At 39.7% G+C, this 15,978-nt stretch overlaps 1 protein-coding gene across 2 annotated transcripts in view; it reads right to left on the bottom strand.

Annotated features, from left to right (window-relative positions):
- MYH10 (myosin heavy chain 10) overlaps positions 1-15,978 on the bottom strand; it is a 139,518-nt gene that overhangs the window by 20,740 nt on the left and 102,800 nt on the right. For both annotated transcript variants that reach the window (XM_077833047.1, XM_077833046.1), the window contains 8 exons: positions 14,851-15,057; positions 13,116-13,253; positions 12,346-12,469; positions 6,715-6,886; positions 4,879-5,091; positions 3,881-4,025; positions 1,695-1,901; positions 23-127 (listed from right to left, as the gene is read on the bottom strand). In XM_077833047.1, the coding sequence (XP_077689173.1) occupies positions 23-127; positions 1,695-1,901; positions 3,881-4,025; positions 4,879-5,091; positions 6,715-6,886; positions 12,346-12,469; positions 13,116-13,253; positions 14,851-15,057 (1,311 nt within the window). The remainder of the gene's footprint in view (positions 1-22; positions 128-1,694; positions 1,902-3,880; positions 4,026-4,878; positions 5,092-6,714; positions 6,887-12,345; positions 12,470-13,115; positions 13,254-14,850; positions 15,058-15,978) is intronic.

Here is a 15,978-nt window from a genome sequence, read left to right as displayed (position 1 = left end):
CTTACTACAACTGATGACACACCTGTGTATCTTGAAGCTGAGACTCCAGACCTGCCGCATCTTTGGCAAACTTTATGCCCTTCTTCTCTGCTTCCTCCAAGAGGCTTGAGACATTGTCCAGCTCATTCTGCAAAGCAAGCAATCTAAAAGGTAATACCAAGCAGCTGGTCTGCTGTAGCAGCTGTACGCTGTTGAGAGCTGTGGGTGCAAAAGACCACAACGCTCAACATATACCAAGCATGAAAGCTAAGGGAATGAGAGCTCCAGGTACAAAGATGCTCCCAGGTAATAATTTTAGCTAAGTTTTACATTTTTAAGTTGAATGTCAATTATGACTTTAAAACAATAAATCTCTTTCAAATGCACGTTTACCTCCCACTGCTGTTGAGAGAACAATCCCATAACCACTTTTGTATTCATATATTTTGCTTTTGGTAATACTGCAATTAGTATTTTAAATGGTATTTCCATTACAGGGCTGCCTTATGGGATCTACCACTGTCCATGGATTCCCTAGGGACATTAGGGTCCAGAGACTGCAACCTTTTCGGACAGATCCCTGCCAACTGTCAATGCTTGTTATTTCCAGGATGTGCTACTGTAATGCACTCCTACCTTGGAACTACTTGAGGACTGCCTGGGAGTTTCAGATAGTGTGAAATGGAGCCACTCACCTTTGAGTAAGTTTAGGTTGTTTTACCTAAACAAAAGGCCCTGCATTGTACTGGTTCTGAAACAATTAAAAATGCAATCCAGGGCACTATCTTTTGTATATAGAGCTGTAAATTGCTTGGAAGCTTCTCTCAAAGACCATCTCTTCCCTTTACCCTATTCGATAGTTGTGAAGTGCCAGACTTGAAAACCTGGCAACTGCGTACTCACTACAGACACTTCTGCTTTAGACTTCACTCTTTTGCTGTTCAGCAGAGACCAAGGCTGGGGCCTTTAAGATACAGTGCAAAACAACTGTTTGATGGACCTTTTTGCAAATTTGAATCAACAGCTCAATCTGTGTTTACAATCACTGTACAAGGGAAGATGGCAAGTGTGAGATTTATTGGCCGGCTGCTAAGGATATTGTTAATTTTGTAACAAACCCCAGATAGCAACAATATGAATAAAAAAAGTTCAGACCTGTAATTAACTGAATAAAAAGTTAAAGTTTTATATGGGTAAAATGTTCCATATTTTTAATATTTAGGAAGTGCCTGACAATTTTTAAAACTGTCTCTGGTTGTTTGCCCGATTTTTACGTAAACTTCTCTTGTACTCTGCAGAAAAGCTTTACATATTTTTCATCCATTTCCATTTTACAGAAGTCAATGGAGTTTTATTAGGAATTCCAAGTCTGGATTTTAATTTATTTATTTTAAAAGAACAGTTTCAAAGTTTTGTAGACTATACCGTGACTAAGCAGGATCATTTCAAGAGTTTAATTGTAGATTCAGGTTTCATGCTGACCATATACCATGCACATACATCTCAGTCATTGCAAGGCATGTTTTTGCAGAGTCCTTTGATTTTAGCAGATGATGCAAGACCAAAATGCAATGGGGTGTTTTGAAAGTTTATCTATGTTCTGCAGTCACTTCTCCAGATGCTTGATTTTTTTAATTCCTTGCTCATTTTCCAATTAAGGTTAGGATTTTGTGGTTGTAAGAGTATGCCAGAGAAGAGATCAATTTCCATCTTACCTGCAGTTTGTTAGCCTTTTCTGCCATCTCTGCCCTAATCCTCTCTCCTTCTGACGCTTTGGCATGTAGTTCCTGTACCTGAGCATCTAGCTTCTTCCTCTTGTGCTCAGACTCTGCTTTGACCTGCTGCAATACCTTCACCTCACAGGCTAGCTCCTTGTTGTCAGTCTCTAGGCCTTGCTTGTTCTTTTCAAGATTTGCTTTGAACTAGAAAAGCACAAAATTAAAGTGCATCACTAATTATAGCATTTCACATTATTCTCCATCAGGCACTTTCCTACAAAATATTTGACCTCAAAAAACATTTTTAAACTCAAGTGGCAACTGAGTCTAATGTGAGTGTTAGCCATACATAGAAAAATGGCAGCTTCACACATCAGCACAGGACCCTTGGGTAAGACGGCAGGTATTTTCCCATCCTTTATATTTGCTTATCCAAAAAGAGTTTTAAATTAACAAAGTGTTTAAGTCTTACATAATTATATTAAGCATTAAAGCTGTTCAGGTTGATAAGTAAAGCTGGTGGAAATGTAGTTTAATGCTGTAGTTCCCACTAGCAAGAATTTTGCCTTTTAAAAGAGAAATTGCTGCAGTATTCCCTATGTTTAACATAGAAAACAAACAGTAATGTTAATTATTTGCAAAGGCATTAGTGAATTATGACAACTGTAGTTAAACAGACTTCAGCGTACTACACTTGGCAGTGTTTGGAACAATTTCACTTTTCAACAAGATACTGTAGCGGCTACCAGAAGACATTGCTATGCAAATGTAATTAACAAGAGGGAGTCCTCACCCTGGCTACTAGGGTGACAGCGATCATAAAAATGGTCACAGTTCAAGATAACTGCACCTGTATTCCCTGTGTATGGACTAGCAACAGCACCCAGTCCAGACTTCTGGCTCTCAGTCATTACCTCTCTTGGGTGGAAACCTAAATCTCTCCCCCTTCTGACCAGGAGCTCTCCAGGCTGAACAGTTCCCTGACTATGCTGTGACCTCCCTAGCAAAGACAGACTGCTTAAGCAGGCCTGCTTTGCTTCTCTTTTCCGTGTAATTGCCAGTTAAGTTACCACACAGCTCTTTCTAAGCAAACACATTTATTCTTAATGTAAAAGCGTTAGAGAAAACAAACATACTACTAAACCAATAAAATAACCTACATGCACACTACCAGAGATCATCCCCTCACACCAGCAAGGGCTCTGGTTGTTTTTTGTCCTTCAAACCCCATGCAGGATTTTTCCTGTGGTCACAAGTTCAACACAGCTTCAGCTAAGAATCAACCCACTCATGGCTCTGAGAGTCACTCCTTTAACGCATTTGAGTATTTGAAGCCACCATAAATAGGTAATCAGCCAGACAATGCTCAAGGCATGGCTTCAAAAGGATGGATGCAGAAGTAGGCCAAGAAACCCGCTTATTTCTTTGTCTAGCTCATTGTTTCAAACTGTCATCTGAAGCATAATACTGTCCTAGGCTTTACATTAGCCATGCCTTCTCCTTAAAGAAGTTACATACAATCCCATATCAAATACTTGAATTTTTAATGCAATGAACTCATGAAATACTTATCTAATTCAATAACATTAAATTAGGATATTTCAGAATATTGTCATATCACAGAAGTCACAACACCACTGCACAATTTGGCAGTGTGTATTAAAGATGCCTAGGACTAGAACAGAATGGGCATTATGGGTCACAACTCAAGTTCATTGTCAGAACTGAATGTGAAAGCATTTCACTGAATGTGAAAGCATTGATTTAGCCAATACAAATTTTTTTGTATAAAGCCCCAAATTACCACCACTTTCTCTGGAAACATTCTGCAATCTACACATTCTGAGAAGTGCTTCTCATCAAATGAGCTTGCAGACTGCTGTACCAAGTATTCAGCTAACAATACCTGGTACAATACTGTGTCTCTAGATGTATCGCTTCCAAGTCTGTCAGGGAGATGGATCCTGGGAGTGTCCAATAGTAACAGGTTGGTATTTGAGCTAGAATTCTAGCTTCTTGGTCATTTTGTAGCAGACATATACAATCACCAAAGATCTATTAGCTCCATGAGCAAGTATGAGACAAAGGGACAAGACTGGCAGTGTTATTTGACAGAAGTGTATACAATCCCAAAGCAAGAAAATTTCAGTTATCACATGAAGTAGCTTGCAATTTCCACTCACCCTTTTGGCCTGTTCAAGTTGTTCAGAGAGCTCCTCCAGTGCAGTAGCATGTCTTTGTCTGATTTCCTGTATTTGAGCTTCATGGTTCTTGGTTTCTTCTTCAATAGCTTTCTTCAATTCAGCCACTTCCTGCTCACGCTTTGTCCTGGAGAAAGCATCATAATACAGTAGAACCTAAGAGTTACGAACACCTCAAGAACGGAGGTTGTTCGGAACTGAACAAAATGTTATGGTTGTTCTTTCAAAAGTCTACACCTGAATATAGACTTAAAAAACAGTTTTGAAACTTTACTATGCAGAAGGAAAAAAAAAGTGGAAAGCAGCATTTTAAGTAATTTACATTTTCTTGTTTTTTTTTGGTCTCTGCTGCTGCCTGATTGTGTACTTCCAGTTCCAAATGAGTTGTGTAGTTGACTGGTCAGTTTGCAACTCTGGTGTTCATAACTCTGATGTTCTATTGTAGATTATTAAAGCTCAACATTTTACAGTCTAATTTATTCCTCATTTAAGCAAATTTTCTTTTTGAACTTCAGTATCTTGCTGTCTACATGAAGAGTTACAGTTGTTTCCACAGCAGCGTAATACAGCAGTGTTCACAATCCACACCTGGGATTGGGCGGGGCCAGTGGGAGATGAAGAATGGTTTCACAATTAATGATCTAGAGTTGGTAGACCTGGATTTTATTCCCAGCTCTACCAGGCTCACTGTGGGGCCTCAGCAAGTCACTTTACCGCTCAGTTCCCCATCTGTATTTTTTTTTGCAATTAATATTTTCCTTCCTCAAAGGGTACTGAGATGTAATTCATTAGTTTTGGTAAAACACTTTGTAACTGTCGGCTGGAAAGAGCTATATGGGAAAATTATTAAAGCCAAAAATCTTCACTGACATTAGTTTCAAGCTAAGGTTACATGAAACATCTTTATGAAGTAACTTTTTTCTCTTTAAATTAAACCTGGACTTTAAACAGTGTCTTTTAAAATGTGCTGGTCACCTCACCTCAATTCTTGCTGTGCTGCAGTGGTATCTAAAGTGTCTTCTAGCTCAGTCTTCAGGGCCTCCAGCTCCTCACTTAAGTCTCTCTTCTGCTTTTCAGCCTTGTTGCGCGATGCCTTCTCGGATTCAAGGTCCTCCTGGAGTTCTGCAATCTGAGCTTGCAACTCTCGTATTAGCTTCAGTGCATTGTTCTTCTGAACTGCTTCTTCATCACCTCTGTTAAATATGGACACAGGATAAGGAATGGGCAAGAATAAGATCGGATATTAAAGACGGAATAAGACTTATTCACTACCAGTCCTCATAATGGAATTTGAGTTAATGGAACCCAAATAGATTTTACTTAAAACAGCAAACATCAAAATGCACCTTTAAACAAACATGTACATTTTTAGTGTATTGAGACTAGTACCTCAGTTATTAAGGAGATACCGTTAAGGATGTTGGGCATTAAAGTGGTCTTACTTCCAGTCTTCCACTTCTCTAACTCCTATACTAAATTCTCTCCAAAATTTGTATCTCATCAGTATACTAAGACTTCTAAATCATGAGTCATGAAAACTGACATGACTTTTGCAGTTGTGTCTCCAGTCACACTATTAAAAAAATAATGTGCAATAAGTTTTGGATTTTTAGTAAGAAACCTCAGTATAGCAGCAAGGTTATTTTAAATAGTGACTAGAGGGGGGAGAGAAAGCACAGAGCTGGATTCTAAAGGCCCAGCAGCCAGGAAGGTCAGAGAGCAGTTCTATTACCAGTTCTTCTGCCACATTTAATATCACAGACAACTGAATGGAAAATTGGCAGAGTTGTCCAAGTAGATCAACTGTTTTAAAAACAGATTATTTGGTGTAGAACAATCACTTAAAAATAAAGTAACCGTAGTACATTTTGGTGCTGCCAAACCCGTATCAATAACCAGAAATTAAGTTTAAAATGTAGTCAGCCACCCCCAACCAAGGTTTATTAACCTCACTCACACTCACAGCCCAATTTCTTACTGTGCAGAATTTTTTGTGGTTGGTGTCAGAGAAAATGCAAATTCTTGAATATTTCTTGAGGAATGTCAAAGCCACTGACTGACTTATGATTAAGTGGTCTTGCGACCTTGATGCTGAATTGTTATATGCCAACTGCAGTCGTTTTAAAGTGAAGTGGGTTGGTAAGTTAAAGGCTCTTTTGCAGAGTAATCCTAGCATACAAATGCAAAACTTATTTCTTTGTACTACAAACTGCGAAAAGGAACATACTGATAAGGCCAGATTCTCATTTATGCCAAAGCTCCTTTACGCTACTCTGGCAATCTGAGGTGCTTTGGGGTACATTTACACAGTGCTCCATGGCAGTGCTCCTGTCAGCCCAGGCTGAGGGACATGGAGTTGGGCTCACGCTACCGCTCTAAGAATAGCTGTGTTGACAGCTCTTTGAAGTTGCAGCTTGGGCCAGAGCTCCAGCTCTGAGGCTCACCCCTGAGCAGCAACTTCAAAAAGCTGTCTAAACAGACTATTTAGAGAACTAGTGTGAGCCCCGCAACGCCATGTCTGTCAGCCTGGGCTGGAGGGCTCGCTGCTGCAGGCTGTGTAGACATACCTTTGCTGTAAATAAGAACTAGTCTCACAGCCTTAAATACCTTTCTGGCTTTGCAGTTAGTCTAATACAGGAGCAACTTACTCAGATAGGAAACCTCAGCAGTCTCAAAATAAAAAGCAGCAATTGGTGCTAACTAGCTTCCCTTACTTCCAACTCTGATTAGTATAATCTTGAAAATGGATTAAAAGGTAAATCTGAATTAAAATCCCACTGATTTTTATCTAACCACAAACCCCACCAGTCTCTGACCTGGCAAGGGCAGCCTGCAGCTCCTCTTCTTTCTTGGCTAGTTGGATCTTTAGCTCTTCAATCTGGGCTTGCAGCTCAGCTATTTGGTCCTGAAGGTCTGTTGTTTCTCCGTCAAGTTTTCTTTTAGCTTTTTCCAGTTCTTGACGGGTCTTCTCTTCCTTTTTCAAACGTTCTTTAGAAGGATGAGAAGATATTCAATACAACTCTTTCAGTACATTGTATAAAAAGATGGCAAAAAGCCTGCAGCTTGCAATTTTATTGGTTGTGGACAACTGAATGATAAACTACTAATTCTTTTAATATCAGTAGGGATATCATTTTAATCCTCTTTTCCTGAAAGTCTGCTTTACATAACTAGGTCAAGACAACAGAGATATCTGTGTTTCTCCCTTTTCTCTGGAACAATCAGATGGAATGATTTTGGAGCCTCTCCATTTCCAGTTTCATTCCTTCTGATTAGTAATATATCTGGTTAGACTAGTCTGTCTCCCTAATTTGGGAGAAAAATACATCTTTTCAATCCAGTTCAAAAGTTCCTCTTGGTTAGCAGCATCCGTCAAGCTTTCAGGTAAGTACAATTAAAATTTGTCCTTTTATGATATTAACTACAACAAATGGTCTGGTCTCTAATGGCAGTACTCCAGGAAACACTTTAAGGGACAAAAGAGGACATGTACCTTAGGGCCCTAATAATCAGTCACCTGTTGGAGGTGGGGAGGAGAGAAAGATTTTCTCCCTTTTTCATATATCCAGAGAAAGCTGGAAGTACTACTCCAAAGACAGAAGCCAAAGCCTGCATCAGCCAAAGCCTGTGTGTTTAGCCTATATTTACTTAAGGGAATGTATGGAGAGTGCTACGTACACAGGGCTTATCCACTGCTGATGCTTCTTCCCTCTCTACTGACAATATGGGGATTGCTTGGTGTCGGACTATGCATCCAGATGAGTTAGTGCTTGCACTGGTCAAAGGCTCTCTTTCTCATGACTGACCACCAGGCCTCAAAGTCTCAGGTGCTGCCCTCAAGTCACTACCAAGACATCTTATTACTTAGTCCTGCTGCAGAAAGGTGAGCTGCACTGAGGTAATTTCTCTCCCCGCCCTTATAAGTGCTTCCCTCCCTCTGGGGCACCTGGCATTGGCCACTGTCAGTAGACAGGATACTGGGTTGGATGGATCTTTGGTCTGACCCAGTATGGCCATTCTTATGTTCTTATGTTTCACTTTTGCCCACTAAGGGGATCCCTCTGGCAAGGCACAGGATTTCACAGAGATTGTTTTTTCTTGGGGCAGGGCATGACTGAACCCACATGAAGAGACAGATGCCCTATGTCAGATAAGCCATTTATGTTTGTATAATTTTCCAGGCAGCCTTGAGAAGCCAGGTTTACTATCAGGAGATGAGCAAGCTGTCTCTATGATCTTTCTGCAATGAAGGGTGAAACAAGGAGGGATCTCCCTCAGGAATAAGGGAATATCATTAGAGTTCAAAAATCCTCAGGAAAGAGTGAACTTCATTGATGTGAAGGCATTTCTGGTAAGAATCCCAATCTTGCTAGAACACCAATTTAGCAGTTTCCAAAGGACAGCATTTTGGTTCAACGTCAGAGGAAATATTTCACTTCCAGACAAGTTATGGAACAACAAAAGGAAGCAGTGGAGCCCAGGGCAGGTCTGGCAATTACCTGAATCACAAGAGTTTTATTTCCTGGGGATGGAGCAGATTGCTACGGCAAGTTGTTACCTTGCAGTGACAAATGCAGAGTAATATGAATCCTCTGGACACAGCTTCAGAAATATCTTAGAAGAGGTCTTTAGTTATTTATTCCTGGGCTTCCAGGAAGATTTGAGTATCTTGGGAGATGGGACAGGGTTTAGAGAGACTGAAAAATCCCTTCCCTTACAGAGCTCAAAAGTCCTTATCCCCCCCATTCTATGCCATCCTTCTCTGGATGACAGCCCTCTCCTTATACTGCTGCCACATGATCCATGTGCTGCATCACCCTATCTGGTCTTAGCCTACATCAGACCCCCCTCCACCCCATTGTCTGGCCCAATGACAGAGGCCTGAAGAGGTCACAGCATGAATAGAATGCACTGAGCGCAGCAGCGTACAAACCTCTGTGGCAAGAAGCATAGTGACTAGGGATTTTCTACTTAGAAAAAGCTCTCAGGCTCTGTTTTCATGCTGTACTGCATTCAGGATAGAGTCTTGGGTGTTCTCAAGTCACCTTTCCTGCAGTTAACCTCTTGAGAAACAAGACTCAGACTAAGGAGTCCCCTCCTGGAGGACACCAAAGTCCTTAAACCAAATTGTTCATTGGTTTAGTGGTTTAGATGGGAAGGAGAACTCCAAGATCTGCACTACAGGATGACTCAATCATTATATTAAAAATAATGGAAACGGACTCAGGATGAAGTGTTTAAGTGACACCCATTTTGTGATTAGGGAACCTAAACAAGTCATCTGAATTATATTAGCTTTCTTAAATCATCTGCAGCATTGCTCTAATAAATATAGACTATAGGCTCTTTATACTGAAGCTATTTGAGAGGAAATAGTTATACTTGCCTTGGGCAAGTAGGGCAAGCGTGAGTACTGCATATCAACTTTAGCTTTCCATTTTAAAAAATGGTCCTCGCAGTGCCCCCTAAGATCCACCAGTTTGTTGAGGCAAATCAGCACTGGCCAAAGCTGATTTACTCAGACGTTTAAACAAGCATTCTTTTCCAGTGAGTAACTAGTCCACTTATGTCCATCCTAAGGCATCTGAAGTATCTCAAAACTGGTACAAAAGTCAGCTGCTACCCTTATTAGTTCTAGTTTTGCCCAACTGAAGAAGATTCAAACGTTTCTATTCTTCCATAATCAAGTCAGTTGTAAAATATGAAGCAAAACTGCCCATAGTACAGAAGATGAGACATTATTTCAAAATTAGGGTGCAGAGAACACCACAGACTATAAATTTTCCACAACATTAAGTGCCAAGTTGGAGTTGCACAATAACCAGACATTTTACCGCCAGAAGCCATTTTGTATAATCAACTCTAAGAGGAGATTACACAAAGTTGACTTGGCAAGTGGCTGCTTAGAAAACATTTTATGGTATTTCTTATAAAAACATATGATATGAAACAAGTGTCAAGAGCAGAAAAGGAACCCTTTTAGATAAACAGAGCATCAAGACAAGCAAAAGTTATTTAGAATTAGTTATTCATATATGATTTCGGCTAGCAAAAACAAATATAGTTAGCCTATAACATTATTAGGGCTGTCAATTAATCGCAGTTAACTCGTGCGATTAATTCAAAAAAATAAATCACGATTAATTACAGTTTTAATCGCACTGTTAAACAAGAATACCAACTGAAATTAAATATTTTGAATGTTTTTCTACATTTTCATATATAGTAGTCTGTGTAGTAATTGAAATCAACGTGTGTATTTTTTATTACAAATATTTACATTAAAATGATAAAAAAATCGTATTTTTCAATTCACCTCATACAAGCACTGGAGTGCAATCTCTTTGTTGCGAAAGTGCAACTTACAAGTATAGATTTTTGTTACATAGCTGCAGCCAAACAAAACAATGTAAAACTTCAGAGCCTACAAGTCCACTCAGTCCTACTTCTTGTTCAGCCAATTGCTAAGACAAACAAGTTTGTTTAAGAAGAGGGCAACATTATCTCTTGTAAAAGTATTTACAATGTCACCAGAAAGTGAGAACAAGCATTTGCATGGCACTTTTGGAGCTGAAATTGCAAGGTATTTATATGCCAGATATGCTAAACATTCGCATGTTCCTTCACACTTCGGCCACCATTCCAGAGGACATGCTTCCATGCTGATGACGCTCGTTAAAAAAATAACATGTTAATTAAATTTGTGACTGAACTCCTTGAGGAGAATTGTATGTCCTCTGCTGTTTTACCTGCATTCGGCCATATATTTCATGTGATAGCAGTCTGAGATGATGACCCAGCACATGTTCATTTTAAGAACACTTCCACTGCAGATTTCACAAAATGCAAAGAAGGTACCAATGTGAGATTTCTAAAGATAGCTACAGAAATTGACTCAAGGTTTAAGAATCTGAAGTGCCTTCCAAAATCTGAGGGACACAAGGTGGGGAGAATGCTTTCAGAAGTCTTAAAAGAGCAACATTCCAATGCAGAAAATACAGAACCCGAACCACCAAAAAAGAAAATCATCCTTCTGCTGGTGGCATCGGACTCAGATGATTACAATGAACATGTATCGGTCCACACTGCTTTGGACTGTAATCGAGCAGAACCCATCTTCAGCATGGATGCATGTCCCCTGGAACGGTGACTGAAGCATGAAGGGACATACGAATCTTTAGTGCATCTGGCACATAAATATCCTGAGATGCTGGCTACAACAGGGCCATGCAAATGCGTGTTCTCACTGTCAGGTGACATTGTAAACAAGAAGCAGGCAGCATTGTATCCTGCAAATATAAACAAACTTGTTCGTCTGAGTGATTGGCTGGCTGAATAAGAAGTAGGACTGAGTAGACTTGCAGGCTCTACAATTTTACATTGTTTTATTTTTGAACGCAGGTTTTTTTGCACATAATTCTACATTTATAAGTTCAACTTTTGTGATGCAGAAATTGCACTACAGTGCTTGTATTGGGTGAATTTAAAAATACTATTTATTTTGTTTTTTTACAGTGCAAATACCTGTAATCAAAAATAAATATAAAGTGAACACTGTACACTTTGTATTCTGTTGTAATTGAAATCAATATGTGAAAATGTAGAAAACATCCAAAACTATTTAAATAAATGGTATTCTATTTACAGTGCGATTAAGCGTGATTAATATTTTTAATTGCTTGACAGCCCTAAACATTATTTTAGAAAAATGTCATTTGAACTTTTTTATCATATGAAATTGCAGCTACCATCTGGAAAAGGCAAGCATTGTTTGCTATTACTAAAAGGATGCATCTAGCATCTTGAATTTTTAAAGAAGTGTTCGTACATTAAATGGGTTTCCAAAAGTGAGGGACTAATAGCGAAGACCAGACATAGGTTAGCGTGGCCATATGTGACACCAAAATTGCTATGCCAAAATAGAAGAAGCCTGATGCAAATGGAACACTTAGCTAAAGAAGGGCTGGATGGACAATAAATAGCAGCTACTGAGGTATCCAAGCCCTCACAAAAGATGAACATTTTGGGGCGCATCTGACATATTTGTCATACTTGAGACTAGTGAACATAGCACCTCCATTTTAGTAACACTAATCTTATGAATGACCAACGTATACAAACCATTGTTCCCCACCGAAAAAACAAACATTAAGAAGGTGATGTTGATGAAGAACAAGTCAACATTCATTCACATTCCAAAGCCTTCAATATCCTGGAAATCAATTTGCAGTGGTTTGAAAGACAAGAAGAGAAAGATGAAGTATGCCGTACTACAATTTACGCAGCGTATCCACTCTAATTTTATGAACTTTATTTTAACAACTCCTCAATCCCTAATTAGTGCATAAAACAGGGATTCCATTGTACTCAGATTTACTTTAAGTGACCTATTACTTCCTATCATACGTGTCAAGTTGTTAGAAGGCATATTCAAAAAGATCTCTAACCTTCCAAATCTGTGATCATCATTTCCTGTTTGTTCTTGAGTTTGGCCAAGTTTTTGGCCTTTTCTTCTTCTTCAGCCAGCTGAGAGGTGCATTCAGCAATTCTATCCTCCGTTAGTTTCTTTTCCTAGTTGATAAAAAGATTGACTGTTAGAGTATATAAAATGCCCTCAGGCACCGATAGAATGTGAATGTAGGAATTCTGTATAGAAATCTTATACCTTAGTACAAGCTTTATTCCAACTGGCTGCAAGTTAGCATTACTGCTCAGTTTGACTAGTTGCCAAATAATGAATGCCCCCATTTAACGGTGATTGGTGATATGGGATGCCACGCCTGAGATATCGTTTTTAGATAGTCCGTGCCCAACACTTTTCCAAAAGTGCTGAGAACAAACCACTTGAAAGTGGACCCCCATAAGGAGCCTCAAGTTGGGTACTCAAAAATTGGGGCACTCCAAATCGTTAGTCACTGTCAACAAGAAAAATATATATTGTATATGCTATTGAGCACTGCATGAGAGTAAGTGAGATAAATACTCCCAAAGATTCTTACTAAAAATTTTGCATTTTGTATTTAGTCTGTAGGAAGCAGCTCAGGCCTGCCTCCCTCCAGGAAGATCACAATACAAGGATAATCTTGGAAGGATTGAGAATACATTGAAAAACACATTGACACTACCAGAAAGCCTGACATGTCCACTGCAAGCTGCCACCTCCCACATTTTCTTCTAACATGAGAGGTTTTACTTACATCACATACAGGTTTCTCACCTTCAAAAATTTGGAATTTTGGTCCTCTAGAAGTAGGATCTCTTCTTCCATCTTCTTGATTTTAGCTTCAGCAGTTACCTTTTCAAGCTGCAACTTCTGTCGAGCTCCTTCTTCCTCATCAAGTTGCTCTTCTAGGTCCTAAGAAAGAAAGCACAATTGCATCATGTTTTCCATATTTCCCATCTGCTCCAAGTCAACAGAAGCACAAAGCTCCTCGCTATTTCTAAAGAGGCCCCCTCGCTTTCCAGAGTAAAGCGCTAACAATGAAAAGTGGCTTCAATTGTAAGAGCCTTACCCTAGTATAATGCAACTTTATACTAGATAGTCATAATCTGATACACTACGTAAGTGCAAAGTTGTGCTTATAAATCTTAATTATACTATAAGTCAGGAAGTTCAAGTGTATGCTTTCCAAAGCAGCTAACACAGCCATGTTGCATTTTGTACTGCTGTATGGTATATTAACTTTAACAGATGCACACTCAATGGGGCAGAGTATATGGCTCCCAGAAGGAATGCAAGCCACTTGGACTGTGAAATGGCAGCCATAACATTGCACTGTTTTTTTCACATTTAATTTCCTTTTACAGCCCCCATCATATTAGGCTTTATTTATATCAAAGCTTCCCCAGAGAGCACTGCACACAAGCAAGTGTGTAAAGCTTGACATTGCTAGTATCAGGGGCACAGCAGAAATGCCACTTAACAGACCTTTAAATTTAAGTGTGTGTGTGGGGGGGGGGGGGGCTGTTAAAAAATATATAGGAGGATGAGGAGAGGGATGCAGTGAAAGGAGCTTGCTGGACCTCATAAAGGATCTGGATCCCTAAGAGGGTTTCTGAGACTGGCATGGACATCTAGATATACATGTAAGTGAGCTGATAACAGCACTTTTCAACACTTCAGTTGCAGCCATGGTTAACATCATACTATTTTCCATTAATTGACAGTTGTTTCCAAATCAGTTTCTCCCACAAAACTTGGAAGACCACCTGAGTTCTTATGGAAGAATGCGAAAGATTTTCAAGAGCACTTCCTGGCTTTCAGATGGCTGCATGTTCCTTTACACCAAGGCTTTTTTGAAAGTCTCCCCCAACTCAAGTCTGAAATATAAGACCTAACCCACATCAAGATGCAGCCATGAGAGTGCAAAAGAAAATCTGAGCATATCTGGAGTGGACGAAACAGTCTTTGCATGCTTTGGTAAGACCTAGTGAATGGATTTCTCTGTGGTCACGAACAAGCATGAAACATTTCACTTCCATCTCTGAGGAAATCACATGGATCTTAGTTCCCACAGGGAAGCACCTAGGCCCTGTGCAGTGTATTCCCAATCCCCACCCCACTTCAAATGGTATTAAAGCTCCCTCAAGAGCCATGCTGCCACCAACTCTCCACCTGCATTTGGTGCAACTCCCAAGACAGCATTTTCTGCATACGTATACTTGGGGAAAATCCATGCTTGTTTCAAGGAGAATGATGTTGCAAATATTACCTACTCCTTTCTCCCTTGTTTCACCAAATATTCATACCCATGAAGACCACAGAATTTGTACAAGATGGATCCAAGATGCTAGGATACCGCTTTTCACTCCCCCTACCATCGACCCAAAGGCGCGATTGTTTCCACTCCTTTCATTCCCTCCAGGCAAAGTTACTGGGGGTGAGACTATAGCCCAATATTTTAGCGTTCTGATCATACGTCCTTCCAATTGCCGTGCACTAAAAGGAGTACCTGAATATGTGCCTGCATCTTTTTCTTTTCATTTTGCAGGACTTGGTTCCTTTCCTCTTCCTCCTCAACCCTGGATTCCAGATCATGCAGAATTTCTTCTAACTCTTGTTTTTTGGCGGCCAGACGGGCTCTCATCTCCTCAGCTTCAGCAAACAGCTCTGTCTCTGCCTGCAGCTGCTCCGCAAGAATGTTCTTTTCTTCTACAATCTGCAAAGGTTATGGAACAGCGAACCCTCAAGCTTCTCTACTGCTACGTTGCCGAAAGGTCTCACATGAGATTATAGACCTGATTATTACAGAAGTTGAAAACTAACATGTACCCTTTTCCAATAAGTCACAGAAGTTAAAAGCATAAGACCATTCTTCATCTGGTCCACCTTCTGCCTCACAGCACTAGACTGTCTCCTAGGGGGTATTTTCTGAAGTTGTGTCCAGTTCAGTTTTTAGTTATTCATGTGATGGAGCTTCCCACTACACTTCCCCTGAGGAGACTACATCTGGTCTACCAGGCAGAAATGATCTAACCAAGATAGTCTGACTACCTTATTTTACTTTACTCTTAATTTCAACTCATTACTTCTAGTTATTCCCTCCTACATCATCTTAAACAATTGCTCTCCTTCCTTGGCAGTTACATCCTTTGAATACTTTTAGACAGTTTGACTTAAGACTCTGTTTAGACAAAGTAGCCACATTTAGTCCTTTTGACAGTTTCCGCAACCAGTCTGTCCAGCCTCTTGTCATTTGTTGCTCCTCTCTGAATTTCTTCTCATTTATCTAAAAAACAGTTTTTGTGCAGTTTTTTTCCTACTTCCTTTTTACACTGTATTCATCATCTTAGTACACATTTCTTATTTTGGGCACTTCATATGGGCCTAAGACATCACCCACAATGCTGAAGAGGAACTATGATAGGATACCTCTGCTTAGGCCACCCAAATTCTCTTCTGCATTTTTTGCTACTGTATCAAAGAGCAAGCTCAAGTCTAATCTGATGTCCACTATTTCCTCTAGCTCTCTTGGAATTACTGCTCGTCTGATTTTGTATTATTTTCCCTAGATTGAAATTCATTTTATTTCCTGCTCTGTAGATTCTGCAATATTAACTCATGTCTTCACCAATCAATA

The sequence above is a fragment of the Eretmochelys imbricata genome, chromosome 14 (genome assembly GCF_965152235.1).
Source record: "Eretmochelys imbricata isolate rEreImb1 chromosome 14, rEreImb1.hap1, whole genome shotgun sequence".
Lineage (NCBI taxonomy): Eukaryota > Metazoa > Chordata > Testudines > Cheloniidae > Eretmochelys > Eretmochelys imbricata.
Note: the sequence above shows the minus strand (reverse complement) of the source record. Positions and strands in the feature narration are given on the sequence as shown.